The sequence below is a fragment of the Paramormyrops kingsleyae genome, chromosome 21 (assembly GCF_048594095.1).
Source record: "Paramormyrops kingsleyae isolate MSU_618 chromosome 21, PKINGS_0.4, whole genome shotgun sequence".
Lineage (NCBI taxonomy): Eukaryota > Metazoa > Chordata > Actinopteri > Osteoglossiformes > Mormyridae > Paramormyrops > Paramormyrops kingsleyae.
Window position 1 is genome coordinate 1861602 of NC_132817.1, and position 20254 is coordinate 1881855.

General features: G+C 48.0%; 1 protein-coding gene across 4 annotated transcripts in view; it reads right to left on the reverse strand.

Moving 5' to 3' along the window:
• Window positions 1–18465, reverse strand: part of slc6a9 (solute carrier family 6 member 9) — a 25779-nt gene extending 7314 nt beyond the window's left edge. Inside the window, exons 1-3 of one of the 4 annotated variants that reach the window (XM_023815947.2) lie at window positions 18174–18465; window positions 11968–12163; window positions 203–359 (exon numbers count right to left, since the gene is read on the reverse strand). In XM_023815947.2, coding sequence (XP_023671715.1) covers window positions 203–359; window positions 11968–11997 — 187 coding nt within the window. In that variant the 5' untranslated portion in view covers window positions 11998–12163; window positions 18174–18465. Of the gene's footprint in view, window positions 1–202; window positions 360–4540; window positions 4946–5316; window positions 5673–11967; window positions 12164–16855; window positions 16961–18173 lie in introns of those variants that run through there. The other 3 variants (XM_072704090.1, XM_072704089.1, XM_023815948.2) reach the window with 3 other exon arrangements.
• Window positions 18466–20254: the final 1789 nt, after the last annotated feature.

The window sequence follows — 20254 nt, forward strand, 5'->3', positions numbered from 1 at the left end:
GGCCAACCTAAATCATGACATGAACTCATGAACCACCATTATACCCAGACTGTAAGCCCAGGCCATGGAGAAGATTTGGTGCCTGGAAGGGACCACGCCTGAAGGTGCATGAAAAGGGGTGTACTATCTTGGCACCTGCTGGACAATTTGTAAGTCTGACAGACAGCAGCTACCCACAGAAAATACCACTTGAAAATCCTACCTCCTCCATTCCTGTAGCAGAGGTAGGGAAACCTCCAGACGTTTCCAAGACCTACAGCATAACCCACACTTGTCAGAACAAACTCGATCTGGTTCCCCCAGTTTCCTCTTCTAAGGTTTTCATCCTTTTTGACGGATTCTCCAGGAACAGTTCCATTCTGAAACACAGCCCAAGGACAATGATGAGGAGAGAACCTTAAGTGGCAAGTAAATATGTGGACTAAATGGAAGTTCAGTCACTGCTTCCGGGAGCTTCATAGTTCACTATACATCAAACATCCAGGCATTTCTCATCCATGTTTCAAAATACTCAAGAACAATTCTTATGCATAGGGTGGTATGAAATCTCACTCAGATTGGTACAACTGCATGAGTGATACTTTACACAAGAGAATCAGATTTCACATTACTAAAGATTTACAAACACGGCCTCTTAAACCTTTCTCATAATCGTCAAATTTTGGTACTTTGTGGTTTCTGTTCTCATCAGGACAAGAAGTTTCATAAAAGTTCTGTTGCCATCTGTTTAGGTATTTTTCGGCGATCATATGTACTACTGCAGTCAAAACCTAAAATTTGGTTTCAGTATCCTACAGCAGGATACTAGAAGGAATAAACACACAGAAGAAGTAATCATCCCCAAAAATGAGAGAACACAAATCTAGTTAACGAAAGTCACCCCTTTTTAGGTTCACCTCATCTCAACTGAATGACATTTCCCCATCATCAGACTCATTACATAAACACACAACAGTTGGCCTCTGCCAGATTTTCTCCATCTGCTCACATCAGATGGCCTTAATTATGACCTTTACTATAACCTGGGGATGTGACAGACCCTAGAATGCAGTGATGTAAAGCCAGCGCAACTGACCAACACATTCAAACCAACCTCAGAAACATTTAATCCATCTTCCATAATCTCTTGTGTAGTATGTGGTCACAATGAGAATGAAATGTCTGAACCAGAGAGGACCATGGGAGACTCCAGCTCTGGGAAAGGCAGCAAAATCAGAGAGGACCATGGGAGACTGCAGCACTGGGTAAGGCAGCACATGAGCAGGGGGAGGGGGGTGTTTCAGCATCCGTTTTCAGCCCCATGTGATTTTCAGCACTCAGATAGAGGCTTCCCTAAATTACAACACGCTCATGAAGAAACATCCTGTATTCAGCCAGAAGCTTAAGACTCTGTGTGATGTGCAGTTTCCACTTGGTGTGACAGACTTAAATCCTCTGAGCCCCTGCCCACACATAGGTCTGCATGACACTTTGAGGCTTTGACACGGACACAGCCCCACCTACAGCTCTCGGCTCTTCCTGGGAGACCCCATCTCCTTGGCGTGTAGCCTGACTCGCTAGCATTCACCCAACTGCACTGAAATATAGCCTCAATCACCATCAGAGCACGTGCAGGGGGGCAGGTCATCGCAGAACTGTACCCTCAGACCACACTTAGAGCACAACATCACCAAATGGTTGGAACCTATAACCATACCAAAGGTCATGGGCCAAAAGTTTTGGTACTTAGTTTTCCTTGCTTTCATACTGAATGACTTTGAAACAGAAGCATTAAATACTGAGAAAAAACCCTTACAAAGTCCCTTTTTTCAGACATTATTGTCCTTGTGGGAGCACAAATGCTGCCAGCCTAACAGGCACAGGTGTGTGGCTTTCAGTGTCCGCTTCATGGGACAGGCGTGGGCAGGCAGGCCACACTCCCAGCTCAGTGGCTTCCATCTGCCCCGTCCGCTGGCCCATCTGCCCCTTTATGTAAGCTGCACACATGCTCCCCTCATCTCCTCGGGGGAAACTGGGGGGGGGGGGGGGGGGGAGGTCCAGGGAGATGTGAACCTGCGCCTCATGGACTAGACAAACTTGATGGAAGTGGAAGTGAAACTTTCAGCATCCCAGAAGAGGGCAGGGACTCACTTCAAACATTAATCCCACAGAGGGACATCAGTTCCCCAAAGACACGCATGTGGGGACATTCGGTCCCCACAAGGTGAAATACACATGACCACAGATACACACTTCAGAGGTGTTGACGTGTTTTTTAGCTGAGAGATCGGCATTCTCTGAGTACACCTGTACTGCACAGGGTGAGCAGGCCAGATCGTCACACACAGGGTGAGCAGGCCGGCTCCTCACACACAGGGAGAGCAGGCCGGCTCCTCACACACAGAGAGAATAGCCCAGTGGCCAGGTCCTAACACACAGGGAGAACAGCCCAGTGGCCAGCTCCTCACACAGGGAGAGCAGGCCAGCTCCTCACACATAGGGGGAGGAGCTCCTCACAGCTCTTCCCATAATGCCCCTGTAATGCTTGTATAATGAAACATACACAGTTCATAATGTTCACTGTATTGGGTGATGTACCTTGATGCCACAACGCCTGTTATAAAATGATCTTTTCACTCTCATTAAACTATGATCCTTAACCACCAAAGCTCACCAATGGGGATTCATACAACACAAACAAACATCCATCCACTTGCTACGCATTTGTACTGCTTAGAGCCGTGGACTGTACAAAACTTCTCCCCCTCCCAAGGTCTCCAAGCAATAAAACAAGCATTCACACACATGCCGATTTAATAGCCACATGAGGATGCTTGTGTGTGCAGTTAGCATGTCCTTCCCATAGCTCACGTAGTTGGGCGTCAGGAGAACGTCTCAAAAGGTGAGGTGTTTAGAACAGCCCGAGAACATTCCGGCCACACACAAGTCCCCTATGCCCCCCCACCCATAACATTGCTTCCATTTCACACACACACCCCCCCCCCCCCACTTCCTACTCGACTCTGCGCAAAACAAACCACAGGAGTGCAACCAGAGGCTGTTTGAGGCGGTCTGCCAGGCCTCAGGAAAGTGACCGCAGGCCTGTGGGAACCTCGTCCGGCACATGCAGCCAAAAAGGGGGGCTGGCCAGGCACAGATCTAACAGCCCGCGTCTCCTTCAGCTTCCTCCCGCCTTTGCCAAGATTTCTGGGGCCGCCCGACAATGACAATGGGAAAAGCCTGAGAGCCACCACCTCAAAGGAGGGACAGCAGCATGGCCCCCCCAGCAGATAGAGGGGGGGGGGGGGGTCTGCAATCCCGCCACATTTATGATGCTGCACACATTATGTGGTCTATTGTAGCACTAAAGAAAACAAATGTTTTTCATGGCAGACCTGGGTGGCTGTCTGTGTGAGCCCTCCAGACCATCAGAAGGTGCTGCGTTCCTGTACGCCGTCCGATATGCAGGCCCACAGTGCGTGCTCGCCGGCCCAGATCATCCGATTAGGAGGTAGCGCTGGGTGTGCAGCCGCGCGGCACAATCCCCCGAGGGCCCGTCCTGCACAAGCTGGGCCCTCACGGGCCGGCGCCAAGCTCACATGCCATTACGCTTCATCATTCAGGGAACAGGCATTTGGGGTCCACTTTGGACAGAATGGTTCATTCAGTTAAATGGAAATTCTGGACTGGGGCTATTTGTTTTCATACAAACTGCAGAACCAACACTTGAAATTACATACAATTCAATATACATTATATCGATAATGAATAATCTGAGTAATCATAAGACTTTTCCTCAGTAAAATATGAAAACCATGAATTAAACATGCCTTTAGTCCATGAGAATGCCATACATCTATGAGGAAGCACAGCCTATATAGCGCCTTCTAGCAGAGCCTGGCGGGGTACTGTGCTCAGGGATTCATTATTACTAATTATTACTCTCTGATGTGCTGGCTAGCGTGCGCGGTGACTGCTGGAGCATGTGGCCGCGTGTACCGGAATGCCCCCCCCACCCCCACCCACTGGGGAGCAGCATAAAGCCGGGGAGGTGGGAAGCCACCGCCAGGGAAGTTCGGCACCAATCCACATCTGCTTCACCATGAAGGTGCGCATAATCTCCCACGGTTTCATATGTGCATTAGTATTAGAGACCGGAGAAATCGTAGCCAGTCCTGAGAGCCCTGGCATGTAAAGGCACACACCACCATCTCAGGCGCTTACTCACTGCAGACTGACAGACCTGTATCGCTATATCACTGCCATCTCGCCTTCATATTACCACCACACCACAGCCGGGAAAAGTAATGTTAAATCATTTCAATCTGATCACACAGTAAAGCAACATAATCCCAATATCCAGATTCTTTAAAGATCAGTCTTAACAACCATGAAATGTTCAATACCAATGAAATCTCCCGCATGAAGGAGGTCCCATGGTGTGTCCCTGGACACCCCACACTTTTTTAAAAACGAGTATATCAGGAGATTAACTAGCCAAGTTCCAGGGGTCTCCGCTGGCTCCGCCGCCGCTTACTGCTTCATTTTAAGGTTTACCTACCGCTACAAATCCCATGTTCCTCAGTCGCAGCCTTGGATGCAGTTGGACTCGTGCACCTTCACGCTTGTGATTCGGCTACCAGCCCTTACAGCCAATAAGAGAAAGGTGTGCGCAGAGCCTGACTCGCCACGTGAATCCTGGGCCCACAAAGTGCCATAATGGATATCTATATATTTTATTTTAAACAAATCTTCCCTGCTATTGTCTAACTGACAAGTGTCAAGGCCAAGAAAAGGAATATATAGAAGCCAGTGCCCCTTTCTTCCGGAAAACTCTCCCTCTCCCTGTGTCTCCTTCAGTCTCCCAGCCTCCGCCAGCCTGCCCACCTCCTTGGAAACCATCACACACCCCCTGCCTCGACCATAACCAAAACTTCCCACTGCAATTAGTTAGAAAAACTTTTCAGTTCTGCCACACGTGGGCTGGTTTTTAAGGAGCTGCGCCCCCCCGCTTGCCTGCTACAGGGGCTATTGAGTCGTCACGGACCCTCTGAACGATCGCCCAAAAATACGGCCCCACGAACAATAGGTCGTCTTGATTAATTCAATTCTTTGGAGACCTCGCACCGTCGTCCAGGCAGCTCCACACAAACACGGCTTTGATGGTCTCTCTCATCCCAAAAAATCCACCCCCCAGCCTTCCACCCGCCCACCCAAAAAAAACCCAAAACAACTTCTTCCTTGCTTGTTTTTGATACCACCCAAATTCTGGCAGAGAGAAAGCAACCGAAAGGTTGGAGTGCTTCCACGGAGGAATGCAGTGGACTGCAGACTGACCTGTTCAGCGGAGTGGGCCTCCTCGCTGCCGGGCCTCAACATGTTGAGTATGACGATGCCTTCGTTCCCGCGCCGCCTGTTCCCTTGTTCCCTCTCTCCTCTGCTCTAACTCCTTTCACACCTTCTCTTTTGCTCACACAGGAAGGCAGGCAGCAAGCAGCAGTGAGCTCCGCCCTCCTTTCACTCAGCCTTGATTAATGCCTGAATTATTTGCACCTCATTTCACCTGAGGGGGCTCCCTCTTCCACGTCCGCCTCCCTCCATCACTCTGCGCTCCTTTCTCCAGCCTGCGCTGCCGGCATCCCCTCCTCCCGTCACCCAACTGACACCCCCATTCTAAGGCAGATGGGCAGAGGTCCACAGCTTCACGCTGCACCTAGCAGTGAATGGAGAGGCTGTCACACCATCACCCAACTGCATACCAAGTGGGGGGCGCCGCCGTGCTGTGGCCGTGGGGACCGGCGCCAGGCGAGCCAGCGGCTGTCCGCCTATGGGAGATCCACGGTGTTCTGACTGCTTCTTCCTCCTCCTGTTCCAAGCAACTGTACCAGGACCACCAAGGCTCTCCCTCCTGCCGCCTGACCTCCCACCCCGCTTCAGGGGCCTGAGCCGCAGAGGAAGAAGCCAGCTGCGGACTCCGGGGAGTCCTGTCCCTGCGTATACGCACGTCTCAATCATGTATCGTGCTGTGTTTTGCCTTATACTGCATTGTGACGATGGTTCCACTGGAATGATTCTGGTTAAAACATGGGAATCAACATTGCCTATCAAATTTTGCAGGTAAGAGGGTTAACAGTCTGGACCTATCAGCAGTCTCCTGTTAGGTTTACAGATGTCAGTGCATCATGGACCTTGAAATGAGATCCTGTGCATGTCTGAGCTGCATCGTAAATGACGGATTTAAACACTGGTCATGTACAGCTCTCCAGTGGGTCTTTTTCCACACCTCATCCTGCTTCCTATTTCTGCAGATAACGTTGGTGCTGAAGGTAACCCTAACCCATGCCAATTTCACCATATCTAACCACAGCCCCCACAAATTTTACTATACCTAACCATAACCCACACGGATTATACCATGTCTATCCCTAACTCACCCAGATTACACCATGTCTAACCATAACCAACCAAGATTACACCATGTCTAACCCTAACTCACACAGATTTCACCATGTCTAACCCAAACCAGGTGGTTTGCACTGTGTGAGCTTCCTATGTGGCGGGAGGGATGTTGCAGTGGTTGCAATGGACACCAGTGCAGGCAGGAAACATGATCCCGGCCACTGACCAGCCTGTGTGGGGGATGTGGGTGAGAGGTCACCCCATGGCCTCATGAGAACCTGCAGAAATGCCCAGGCACCACCTCCACCACCAAAACCTGACACTGGATACTGTGGACGTCAGAGAGATGGTACACACAGATACACACACGTACCTGGGTGCTAAGTGACTGAGAGTGTGCTCTTTCTGCATTTTCACCAGATGCCTAAAGAAGCTGATTTTTATTCAGTGCAAGTCAGCTTCCTAACAAATCAAACAAGGGGCTTCAATTTGGGGTTACATTGCTACTGCTGACCAAACATGCCACTTTCACAGATTACTGGCTGCCTGAACATGCATCCATTTCACTGTCCACTTTTAGGCAGCACACCCTGGCCAAGTGCACCATGTGGAGAGGAGCGCAATGGAGACCACGGAGAAGAGTGCATTAGAGACCACTTACAGTACCTCCCAACTTCACTGTCTCATGCTCTGGCAACTGTCTCTCACAGTTACCAATGTAGCACAGCTGCAACTGCTGCATCTGACTGTGAAAGGTGTAAGGAGGAGCTACGAGGAGCCATCTTTCCTGAGAGAGGTCCAGCCTTGTGTGTGGAGAACAGACTATGCTGAGAGCTTCAGGGTCAGTTGGAGACAATATGATGATCAGACATGGGAGGACACTGGCTAAAGGAGTCAGAGACATGGATGTGAACAGGCTGAAGGAGTCAGAGACATTGGAGGACACTTGCTGAAGGAGTCAGAGACATGAGAGGACACTTGCAGAAGGAATCAGTGACATGGGATGACACTTGCAGAAGGAATCAGTGACATGGGATGACACTGGCTAAAGGAGTCAGTGACATGGGAGGACACTGACTGAAGGAGTCAGAAACATGGGAGGACACTGGCTAAAGGAGTCAGAGACATGGGAGGACACGCTAAAGGAGTCAGAGACATGGATGTGAACAGGCTGAAGGAGTCAGAGACATGGGAGGACACTTGCTGAAGGAGTCAAATATGGACATGAACAGACTGAAGGAGTCAGAGACATTGGAGGACTCTTTCTGAAGGAGTCAGAGACATGAGCGGACACTTACTGAAGGAGTCAGAGACATGGGAGGACACTGGATAAAGGAGTCAGAGACATGGGAGTACATTGGTTAAAGGAGTCAGAGACATGGACGTGAACAGGCTGAAGGAGTCAGAGACATGGGAGGACACTTGCTGAAGGAGTCAGTGACATGGGAGGACACTGGATAAAGAAGTCAGAGACATGGGCATGAACAGGCTGAAGAAGTCAGAATCAAACTCTGGGGTTAATGTGATGCTTCCTCTCCACAGCATGGCTGTGGGCCGCCCAGCTGTTGCCTGTTTATAAATAGCATGCAGGGAGGATTCCCCTGGGGCAGAAATGGGGTCGCCAAAGCCCAAGCCCACAGAGCAGGAGCAACACCCCACACAGCCTCTGCCCTGGCATACGGGGTCCCTGGGTTCTTCTCAAATGAGCCAAGAGTAGTACAAGCTAAACAGTTAAAACTGATAAAACACTTTCATTTGTGCTTTTTAATAGATGGAATGGTTAATTTGACCACTTCATAATAAGATTATCGTTATCTCCCTGCCCCTGAATCTAGACTAGGTAGGTCAACAAATCTAGAAATTGCCATGTTCTAGACCAGGAATGGGCAATCTTATCCAGAAAGGGCTGCTGTGTATGCAGGTTTTTGCTGAAACTCCCTAATTAGAGGTCTGATTGGCTGAAGAGTCCTCAGACCTGGGTTTGAACAGCTAACCTAAAGGTTATCCCAAAAACCTGCATACACACCGGTCCTTTGCGGATAAGACTGCCCACCCCTATTCTAGACAAACTTCTCATACAGCATCCAGCCCCCAGTGCTGCACTGAGGCATGGCCATCTGGTGCACACCGGAGCTTGGGGGCATCCATTCAGTGAAGCTTTTATGTTTGAATCAATCTTATTAATTTAAGATATGATACACATTGAGAAGGGCTGTGAAAGGAGGAAGTTCAGTGTCAAAGAAGGTGTAAATCCAGACTTGAAAAGGTAGTGGAGCTTTTTCAGCTGAACAGCCGGCGTTTGGCAGAGCACGGCTGATAAACGATGTGAGGTCGCCTGCAGGGACCCTGAGAACCGGGCACGCCCCCCCGCCCAGAGTGGTCCAGCCCATTCAGTCAGAGTCACTGCAACTGAACCACGACAAATTACCCAAATATGCACTGAATAGAACATTTAGGGCTTAGAGATTTTACTTTAACTGTTATTACTTCTAACGATCGACTTGAAAACCTTCAAAAGGTTTAATTAGTGATTGGCTAATGCGATGCTAATTGGAGGTACATAATTTTAAGAACTGGTTCAGAAAGAGGCTCTTTTGTGCTGGGCCGCGCTTCCTTGGGGGGGGTGTAGGCGGGGGTAACGGCCTTAGAGCGGGGTGAGGGGACAGAAAACTGAAAACGGACATTTTCAGCCTGAATGGTTCCCGAAAATGCGCCTGGAGGCTGTGTCTGAATGGCCCTTTGCCGCGCCGCCTTTCAGGGGGCGCAGCAGTGGACGTGTCTGGCATTTGCCCCCTATTGTAGCATCTCCGCAGTGACTCTGCGTCCCCGGGCCCCTTGGGGAGCCGCAATTCCAGCGTAAACAGAGATCTGCCCCTGGACCCCTGAAAAACATTCAGCTTCAATGGGGGGTGCGACGAGTCAAGCCACAACCCCCACCACCGAACCTACACCCTAACACTCCCCCAGCTACACTAAACAGCCTCATTTATTCTTCAAAACAACTTTCAAATAAATACAAACAATGTGGGTAAACATCCACCCCCCAAAGGAACCCCCAATACTCAGAACATAACCAGCCCCCACACATACCCTGAGAAAACCGGAGCATCTGCGTCTCCTGCTGAGCACTGGCTGTCTGCATTGCGGGCCCCTGGGGCTCAAGGTTGTGGGGGGGGGGGGGTGTCTTAAATTACTGGGTACAACAGGAGGCGAGGCTTCATACACCCCAAACCAGGAGAAGGTGGAATTACAGAAGAAATTGTGTTCCCTTCAGAAAAACCCCCAAGGAGCTGAGGAGCGTCTCTGGAAAAGAGACAGCCAATCAGAGGAATCCTGGCCAGAAAGAGCCGCCATAAAGAGACAGCCAATCAGAGGAAACCTGGCCACAAAGAGCCGCCATAAAGAGACAGCCAATCAGAGGAATCCTGGCCAGAAAGAGCCGCCATAAAGAGACAGCCAATCAGAGGAAACGGCGCCATAAAGAGACAGCTAATCAGAGGAAACGCCGCCATAAAGAGACAGCTAATCAGAGGAAACCTGACCACAAAGAGCCGCCATAAAGAGACAGCCAATCAGAGGAAACCTGGCCACAAAGAGCCGCCATAAAGATACAGCCAATCAGAGGAAACCTGGCCACAAAGAGCCACCACAAAGCGACAACCAATCAGGGAAACCTGGCCACAAAGAGCCGCCATAAAGAGACAGCCAATCAGAGGAAGCCTGGGCACGGTGAGCTGCCATAAAGAGACAGCCAATCAGAGGAATCCTGGGCACGGTGAGCTGCCATAGAGAGACAAAGGGAGGCGGGAGCTGCCAGCTTGCTTTCTGAATGATCCCGTGGGGCCACAGAAGAAGAGCATTGTTATCTGGCATTGACCTTTGACCTTGCCCTTCATACGCAGTTCTACATTACTGCGAGAGCCAAGTGGACATTATTACATCAAAAGTAAACTCCCACCTTCCCAGAGCTTCACACACCTCTTGGGGGGTCAGGCTCAAAACGGACCTGGCAGTGGCAGCAGGGATCCACGTGCTACTATAGCATTACCATTTAAACACAAACTGCAGGCACATCACTAATACTCCTGGTTCGGTATTACCACACACAGCTTTCTCTGAGGAAACAGTGCCAGATTAGCCAGGGATTCCACATGGACCACAGAACCGGTGCAGGACACAGGCTCATTCCCACCGCAGGAACTTTATTCAGGAGCCAGGACCTTTTTCAAGAACCGGGACTTTTAAGAACTTTTCTGCTGTGTTTGAAGAACTGTCTTCTGTCACTTTCCCACCACAGGAACTCGGCCCAATTGTAGTTCCTCAGAGATAGTTCCTGAACCTTTTTGTAGTTCCTACTCCAGAGTAGGTACTTTTCGCTTGACTGGCAACCACTGGGTGGAAATTATAGTGATATACTTGCTGATTGATTGACTATAAACACCGGCAAGAGTTACACAGAAATGCAGGGACAAGAGATAGAAGTGCAGTAAAAAAAAATTGTATCTCAGTTACATTAAATTAATGAATGAATGAATTTCTTTTGCTTGCATTTCCAAATTGGTGCATCAGAAAATTTGATCGATAACCAATATATTTTTGTCACTGGTGCCGGTGGTGAAACTTGCCCACATTTATTAGTGGAATAACGTTACATCATTTTGATTCTGTGAAAACAAAAGATCGATCTGCTGGCCTGATTTTAAGACAATACGGGACCCAGTTTGTTCCGTATTTTCAGAGACTGTGTATGATCCCGTAAGTAACTACCAAAATAAATTTGTTAATCCGTTATCATTTTGGGGTGGTGATGTAGTTTACTATGAAATTATGAGTGAAGTTTAACCTTAAGAGCTTTTTGCTTACTTAGCTTTAAGGTCTGAGTTCCTGTTGGGTGGTGGGAGAGTAACACACGAAAGTGGCCAGGAGCTAAAACAAGTTCCCTGTCGAGACCAGGAACTCAGAATCCCCCAAACCTGTCAGTGCTGTGTGCAGCAAAACAGCAGCTTACCCGCACGCCCAATAACCCCCATACCTGTCATTACCCTGTACGACCAAACAGCATCTTACCCGCACACCCGTCATTGCCATGTACGACCAAACAGCATCTTACCCGCACGCCCAATAACCCGCACGTCCGTCATTGCCGTGTACGACCAAACAGCATCTTACCCGCACGCCCAATAACCCGCACGTCCGTCATTGCCGTGTACGACCAAACAGCATCTTACCCGCACGCCCAATAACCCGCACGTCCGTCATTGCCGTGTACGACCAAACAGCATCTTACCCGCACGCCCAATAACCCGCACGTCCGTCATTGCCGTGTACGACCAAACAGCATCTTACCCGCACGCCCAATAACCCGCAAGTCCGTCATTGCCGTGTACGACCAAACAGCATCTTACCCGCACGCCCAATAACCCGCACGTCCGTCATTGCCGTGTACGACCAAACAGCAGCTTACCCGCACACCCAATAACCCCCATGCCTGTCATTGCCATGTATGGCTAAACGGCAACTTACCAGTGTGCCCGCTGCCCCCCCCCCCCCACGGCCGTTGGTGCCATGTACAGCTTAATAGCGACTTACCAGCATTCCCATAGCTTGCTTCTCCTCCATCGCTCAGGGACAGACTCTGCCGGCAGGGGGGGAGGTCGCTATCTTCTGCTGTCTGCCTCCTGGGTGCACCGTGTCCCACGTAGTCACCCCCCCTCCAGGTTTCTTCAGTGAGAGCCCGCTGCTTCTGCTTGTGGTAGTTCTTGGTTAAACCAGGGACTTTCTTGTGCTGTGAGGACATGTGACAGTAATTCTGCTTGTATTTTTTTCATTGGTCATACTGAGATTTCATCTGCTAATCGTGTCAGGAATGCTGTCAGTCCTGGGGGGCTGGGGCCCGGTGTTCTCAGACACGGCGGCTCACATATGGGGCTGGACACAGTCAGCCAGTCACTCCGAGCTACAGCTGAAGGAACGGCAGAGCATTCTGACCACGAAGCATGTTCGCAAATACGTCTGAAAAATACTAGCATACCTACTTTTGAAAACCAGATTTGATAACCTATAACAAGTAGTCAGTGAAACACTGTAATGTTGGTTTTATACTAACTTAGTATGTATGCGTGTATGTGTATGCGTGTATGTGTATGCATGTGTGTGTATGCGTGTGTGTGTATGCGTGTGTGTGTATGCGTGTATGTGTATGCGTGTGTGTGGGGGGGGGGGGGGACCTCCTTCTGTATCTTGAAACAGTGAAGATTATGTCCCTATCACCCTGCACACCCTGGACAGCATGCAGGCTGGTGGGCAGCTTGCAACAGATATATTGCACCACAAAAGAAAACTGAGAGAAGAACAGCGCCCCTGCTGGCGACATGTCAGGGAAGTATAGAGGGTCTGGGTATTTGCCACATCATTCAGAGGGTCTGGGTATTTGCCACATCATTCAGAGGGTCTGGGTATTTGCCACATCATTCAGAGGGTCTGGGTATTTACCAAATCATTCAGAGGGTCTGGGTATTTGCCACATCATTCAGAGGGTCTGGGTATTTGCCACATCATTCAGAGGGTCTGGGTATTTACCAAATCATTCAGAGGGTCTGGGTATTTGCCACATCATTCAGAGGGTCTGGGTATTTGCCACATCATTCAGAGGGTCCATTTAGCACTGCATCTCATACAAAAGCAGGATCTTACACATGCAAGAAAAACAAGTAAAGTGACAACAATCTATGGGACATATAAGCAGAGAGGCCTAGGAGGAGCCACACTCCCACAGGACAGATGCTAACTGAGGCTGCTGAATTATGATGAGGTCAGGCAGGGTGTTAGCATACTGCCGTGCCTTCCAGCTTCATGGGGGGGGGGGGGGGGGGGACCTCAGATAATACTTCTCCCTGAGGTGGGGGCAAGCAGCTATAGGCTGCCTGATTTCAGTTGACCAGTCCAGCCTGTATTTCAGGATAGAGCTGGGTATATGGCCCCTGCAAGCTCCCAGTGAGGAAGGGCCACGCAAAACAGCCCCAGCCCCCGTCTCTGAACCCAATCCTGCTTGCAGCACAACTATCCTCATCATCATCGCAGTAAGCTCCCCCCAGTCCTGCCCTCCCTCTGCTTCTACACGATTACTGTGCTCCTACAAGTCTGAGATCCCCTGATAATGGTGTAAGCAGCCAGCCAGCCAACGCCCACCCCTCCTGACCCTAACCCTAAAGCCTCCCATCGCGCCCCGATGACCGGCCCGGCCCAGCACCAAGACACCAGGTGAGGACAAACCCGCGACAGTGACCCTGATCCTGCTGTTAGAGGTTTACGATGACCCACAAAGCAGTGCACTTTGGAACCACCAGGTCTGAACTGATGTGTGTGTGACCCGGGAATCTGTCGCCAGGTTGACGTCGATAACGTGGCCGCCCGCCATCATCACAGTAATTGGCATGCGTCATACACAGCCTTCTGCTTCAGGGGGCACTGTACCCGCACAGTCAGCAGCTGCGAAGTCACCGGGCCTCAGACTGGCAGAGCCTGAGTCTGTGGTGCTGAGCGACACACGGTCACCGTGTACAGTCAGATGACACAGCAGCCAGATCAGAGGCACGTTTACGGATGACTGGGAACGCGGCTGCCAGTAACAGGTGCAGACGGCAGGCCGGGCCGGGCCGGGCCGGGCCAAGGCCATCAGCACAGCTGCAGCACTCGAGGACAGCTTCCTAACAGACAGACCTTTGTTTCCGGATTGTTCGTGGGCAACAAGTACAAGCAAAGCATGACATGGAAGGTGCTCTGTGTGCCTCACGAGTGCAGCTGTCCCCACACAGAGCATTTTGCGTAAAAAAGGAAACAACAACAACATGATTTGGGTCTATGTGATGTGGTTAGAGAAGTAGCACACACTGCTGTTTCTCATTAAACAGGATGTTAAATGTCTCAAGGCCCCTTTAATGCAAACAGCATAGGACTACGAGACTGTCCCAGGAGATAATGAACATGCATCATGCTCGAAAATGTTTCATTTTGAGCATCTCTTCCTAAGCCATGCGCTCTATCTCTCTCTGTCTCTCTCTCTCTGAATAATGTATTTGATTTCACCTAACAAGGTCACATCTTACAATGGTTTGTCTGGGCAGACATGGGGCAGTTTTGGTACGGTACTTATGGTACTTTCGCTTTTCCATTGACTTCCAGTAACAAAAATTCCAATACCTAAAGGACCAAACTAGCCGGGGTACTTCTTTGGTACTTCGGACACTTGAAATGCTTTCTTTGTCAATTATTAATGCAAATAGCCTGCCTCTGAAACACAATACATACAGGTACGCCACCTTCGCAAAAGTCGCAAACTCAGAACATAATGATAAATGAAGTAAAAAAAAAGAAGAAGAAGTAATAATAATGGATGTGTGGATAAAGAGAGTGAAGCTTAGGGTGGGATGAACAGATACAAGGTCAGGATGGCATGACGATTTTTTTTGTGTGTGCTATACTATGACAGCACAGTATTGGAAATGTTTCAAATATTGCAATGTGATTTTGTTTTAATAAATACTGGGGTATTTATAAAACAAAAAAGTTTCTCACACATCCATCTAGGAGTGATTTAAACAGCAAGGATGAAAATGATTATAATAGTCTCGGAGAACACATGAAGTGTTCATGTAAAAGCAGCGGAGGTAAGCTTTAAACTCATTTCTGAACATATTCTAGAATATCATGAAAATTAATAATCATTAAGATTGAATCTTTTTTTTTTTCCTATGACAGATTAAAAACGTTTTAGCGAAACTTGAACTTGCGGCACTATAATGTCAGTACAGAATTGAAGGTAAGAAATAGCCTGTTTCCTAGCTGTCTAGTGATAGAAAAATTGCATGCTGGTATTAATATCACGTATTGTTCAGCCCTCTAATATGCTACATCCATTTTTCAAATACAGTTCAAAATACCCCCTCCTCGCACTGTGATGTCATTCAGCGCTGGTACCAGTTTTTACGGCAATGGAAAACTAACACCTTGAAGTACCGTTCTTTCGGTACTTTCTGGAAGTACCAAAAGTATGGTACCTGGTGGGATGGAAGAGAGCCCATGGAAATAAAGGGTGAAACTGACATACACACACATTTGTATTTGTATCTATGGAGACTCTCCATTCATTTCTATGGGGAAAATTTTTTGATTGCAGTCATGGATTTTTTTAAATTGAGTTCTGCCAGGAAACTGGTCCAGATCAAAGATCAAAAAAACATATTCATCACGTTGTGGGGATATTTGGTCTCCACAAGGTAAGGTATATCTGGACCTCAAACACACACACACAAACACACAGCCAAGTCGTTAAGCATACAATGTCAGACAACAAACCACAACCTGTATACAGCTGACATGATGAAAATTCCTGACCTCTTAGTATAAGAATAACCAGCATAAAAACAGACAAAATTTAAAAAGTAAGTAGTTAGAAAAACAAGCCTTTCATGATCATTAAGCTCAGGAAGCTCATACAGCCGGCTTGCAGGATCTCCTGCTGAAGGCTTTACACTTCCATGCTACTTCACACAGGGATGCGTGTTCCAACTTGTGAAAGTACCTCATATCTCCTGAGCTCCAGTGTTAAATATTTCCTAGTCTAACCTGTACTGGTTTGTATACTGGTTTGTATACTCTGGCCCTGATCCACGAATGCTGGCTTGGACAGTGGAAATGGCGTTTAGCTGGCTGTCACTTTCCCGGTCTGCAGGAAAGAGTAGAGTGCTGCGCTCTAAGGCACTGGCTGCCGCTTTAAGCTGACTGCTTCTCCATGCTCAGCCCACTTTGCGCATTTAGATTTACGTGCATCCAGGCTGTCAGTGTCACATAAACTACTAAATATTAAATTTCAGAGCATAAATCCCCACCATCTCATTTTTACTCTAAGCCTAATTTTAGTCTCAGGAAATTTCCACCACACATAGACCCCCCCCCCCCCCCTACCCAGGATCTGACCTGCCTTGTGTGTCTTGTATTAAGAGCAGAAACATCTGTCAGACTGCTACACGTGACCTGCTGGAATCTGAAGGTCATCTTCAGAGTAAACCAAAGGGACAGAGCAAAGGTACGCAAAGCAGCTACCGGCACCTAAGAGCAGGAAGGGCAAGCGCAGCCTGCATCCCTTTGCTTCCGTCGCCAAGCGTGCTTCACTTCCGGACAGCGTCAGAAACGTATAAGAGTGCAGCCGACAGGAAGCCGTGCTGCTCAGGGGCATCTCGCCGCCACACTCTGGCCTTTGTGTCTTGGACGCACCTCAGTGCCCTTCCATTATCCTCATCTGTCTTGGGCTGAGCTCCGTCTCACCCTACACCGCCAAGCCGTGCAGCACTCTGCCAAAAGCACTACAGCCTGAATCTGTAACACTCACGCAGCCAGAGACCCCACACAGCGCCACGCACCACAGGGAGCCCCAAACACCTACGTCACACTGACGCCTGTAAACTTCTACAATCATTACCTGTCATTTCTCATCACTGTGAAGCAGCAGCTGCAGGACCTGCATGGGCTTGCAGTTCATACATTACTGGACACGACACCTTCAATGGCTATGCAATAAAACAGAGACCAATCCTCTTAATGGTTGACTGCTCTGTCCTACATACTCACATTACTCAGCCTTGGATGCTACACCAGAAATAAGGCTGCTACAGAGCTGACATTATGTGGGACCATTGGGTTTGTCCAACGCTTCAACATATGTATTACATACAAACATACATCTTCCAGGAGACTTTTTATTACAGGGTTGCCACAATCTATATTACCAATGAGAAAAGGCCTGTAACCTGAACTGCATAGCAGTTAATGGGTCTGTATACCACAAAACTTTATTAAACAATAATTACAGCAAAAAACATTCCAGTGAGCAAGACACACATTTTAAAGCTTCTAGTGAGTCAATAATCAGTCCTCTAATTAATAATATAATTAGGGAGTTGCAGCAAAAACCTGCACACACACCGGCACTTTCTGGGTAAGATTGGCCACCCCTGGTTTAAAATGTATTTAAGCAAGTGGTTGGAGAAGTCGACTCCAGCTCCGGATCCAGCTCCGGGTCTTGAAGCGACTTTCGTCCGAATCTGGCCCCGGCTCCGACATCTGGAGCAAAGCCAAGCTCACTGTATACAATGCAAAATTCACACAAAGGATTGCAAATGGCTTGAGCGAAACTGACAGCGGCGATTAAAGGAAAAGTCCTGGGTAGCACGGAGGCGCCGGAGAAATTTACGGAGAGATGCCGCCGTCCGGCGCTACGTGAAGCCGACCGGAGGGCTTTCTGCCACGTGTTTCGTATAGGAAATTGTGTGTGGTCGCATTGCCGCTTGGACGGTGTGTGTGTGTGTGTGTGTTATATATATATTTCGCTAACATATAAAAGACTGAGATGGGTGTTGTGCTGTATTATCCGATGTGTCAGGTCACCCCGGTGTCCATCCAGTCATATACTACACCCCACCCCACCCCACCCCCCAACAGGCATGGCGATGCGCTCAGTTCAGTTCATTGTGTTTTTCGTGAAATACCCCCACAAACAGGCAAGGCGATCCGCACCGAGGGAACCCCGCTCTCGATCGGCTCTCCTGTCATTTGATTACAGCACCACCCAGCCCTACATCATCTCTTTCTGACGCATGCCGAGATCACTAACCCTAAACGAGATCATGAAGCACACCAGCCCAAATGTGCATAAACCTGTTGGATGCAGATTAAACAGACACTATAACGCAAACATTCGGCTGCATGTGGCCGGACATCGTGAAGGATGAGTCCCCTACCGTGTGCAGAGCCACCCGTGTCTCCAGGCTGGGTTTGCCTTTGAGAAGTTGCATCACTCGGAGGTTCCCCTTTATTTAAAGCCAGCACCTCCTCGTTCCTCATATAGCTACGCCCCTCTTTTCGCGTGCCTTTTTCCACGACTTTTCAAGTTCTTTAAAAGGTGCTACGGCTGCAGAGAACTGCAAATGTGCTGCTGTTGATACTGAACCATTTGAGCGGCACCTTGTAAATGTTTTACTAAATAAAACGACCGAATAGTCAAGGAAGAAAATCTGACGAAATGCCAAGCAGTGCAAATAGGAAAATCTGATTGGATCTGTTTGGATATGAATGTATCCTTGGTTTAATCTGTTGCTTTAATTGATTTCATGTAGCCTAATTCGACTTAGTGTCGGCTACCATTAAATTCTCTACATATCCCTAAAACACACATCATCGCCCTGTCACCTCAGCACACGTCATCTGGAGGTTTCCACCACTATTACTATTTTTACCTTTTGGAAAGAATCTAAAGGACATTAGAAAGAGCGACAGTGAATAAGTTAGTCAGTATGTGTTCCTGAGGTTACTGGCTCTTTAGGCTGCTTGCCAGTTCGTCAGTATTATGCTTCAGTCTCCAAGAATCTGTATCGACACCCCGAAATATATGAATAGGTTATCTACTAAACTACCCATTCATCCGTCTTCGAGCCGCCTCTCTTGGTGTGAACTGAGTTATCTTATGCTCACAGCTTTCTGCCTCATCTAAACTGTAACGAAACACTGGAGCATTTTCGATGCTTTTGTTTTCACTTTTGTGTTTATTTTTATAGACGGAGAATATCGTTTCATTTTTTAATAAAGTGGATTGCGCTCAACGATCTGGTAACGGTTTAATCAAGGCTGCTCTTCGTAAGGCAACCTAACACATACATGAGTGCTTCATAATAATAATAATAATCATAATAATAAATAAATATTATTATTATTATTATTATTATTAATAATCAAGGCTGCTCTTCGTAAGGCAACCTAACACATACAGAGGTGCTTCATGACAGCCGACATAAATTGTCAAAAACATTTATAAACTCTCGTTCCAACTTGTGTAGTTTCCATACATGCTGACATTGGTAGCTCTTTTATCAAGCTGACATATATCACCTATGGTGGTTGTCTTTCTGTTGACATAATGTTATGTTATGACACTGTGTTTATTAAAGTAACATAAACAGTAATTACTGACTCTACACTTCAGTGCGTCAAAGTGACATAAAGTGACACTTTGTTGTGTAAGGCTAAAATAGAAGGGTTTTTAAAGAAGGGTTACACATGGCCACAGCGAAGGGCAGCAGAGCCTCACACCTCCAGAGGCTGCTGGTTTATATCGTCCCTTTGTCTGTCTCTGGTTCTGCGTGTGCAGAGCTTGCATGTTCTTCATGTGTCTGTCTCAGTTTGTATCTTGTCTCTGGTTCTGCGTGTGCAGGTCTTACATGTTCTTCATGTGTCTGTGGCAATTTGTATCTTGTCTCTGGTTCTGCGTGTGCAGGTTTTACATGTTCTTCATGTGTCTGTGATGGGTTTGTATCTTGTCCCTGCTTCTGTGGGAGAACATTTTAAAACAAATTTGAGGAAGCACTTCTTTACACAGCGTGTAGTTAGAGTATGGAATGGTCTTCCTGCTAGTGTAGCGGAAGCTAAAACCCTGGGTTCCATTAAATCAGAGCTAGGTAAGATTTTAACAATTCTGAGCTATTAGTTAAGTTCTCAACAAGCGAGTATCATGGGCCGAATGGCCCCCTCTCGTTTGTAAATTTCTTATGTTTAGGTTTGGGTCTGTGTATTGCTCTGTTCCAAGCAATAACCCAAAACTTTTCCCAGACTGTCACCCATGTGATGCATGTATGTGCATTAAAAGGATGCCCTGCAATATCTCCTTACATGGAAACTGTGTGTAATGTACAGCATTGTCTCATGGTGAATACTTTGATACTAACAGAAGTAATTTTATTTTGCCATTATTTTCTATTCTCATAAAAGAGTTTCATTTTTAATTACAGTTTGCATGTCATGCCACATGCATGAAGCAGGTAGGCCTTTG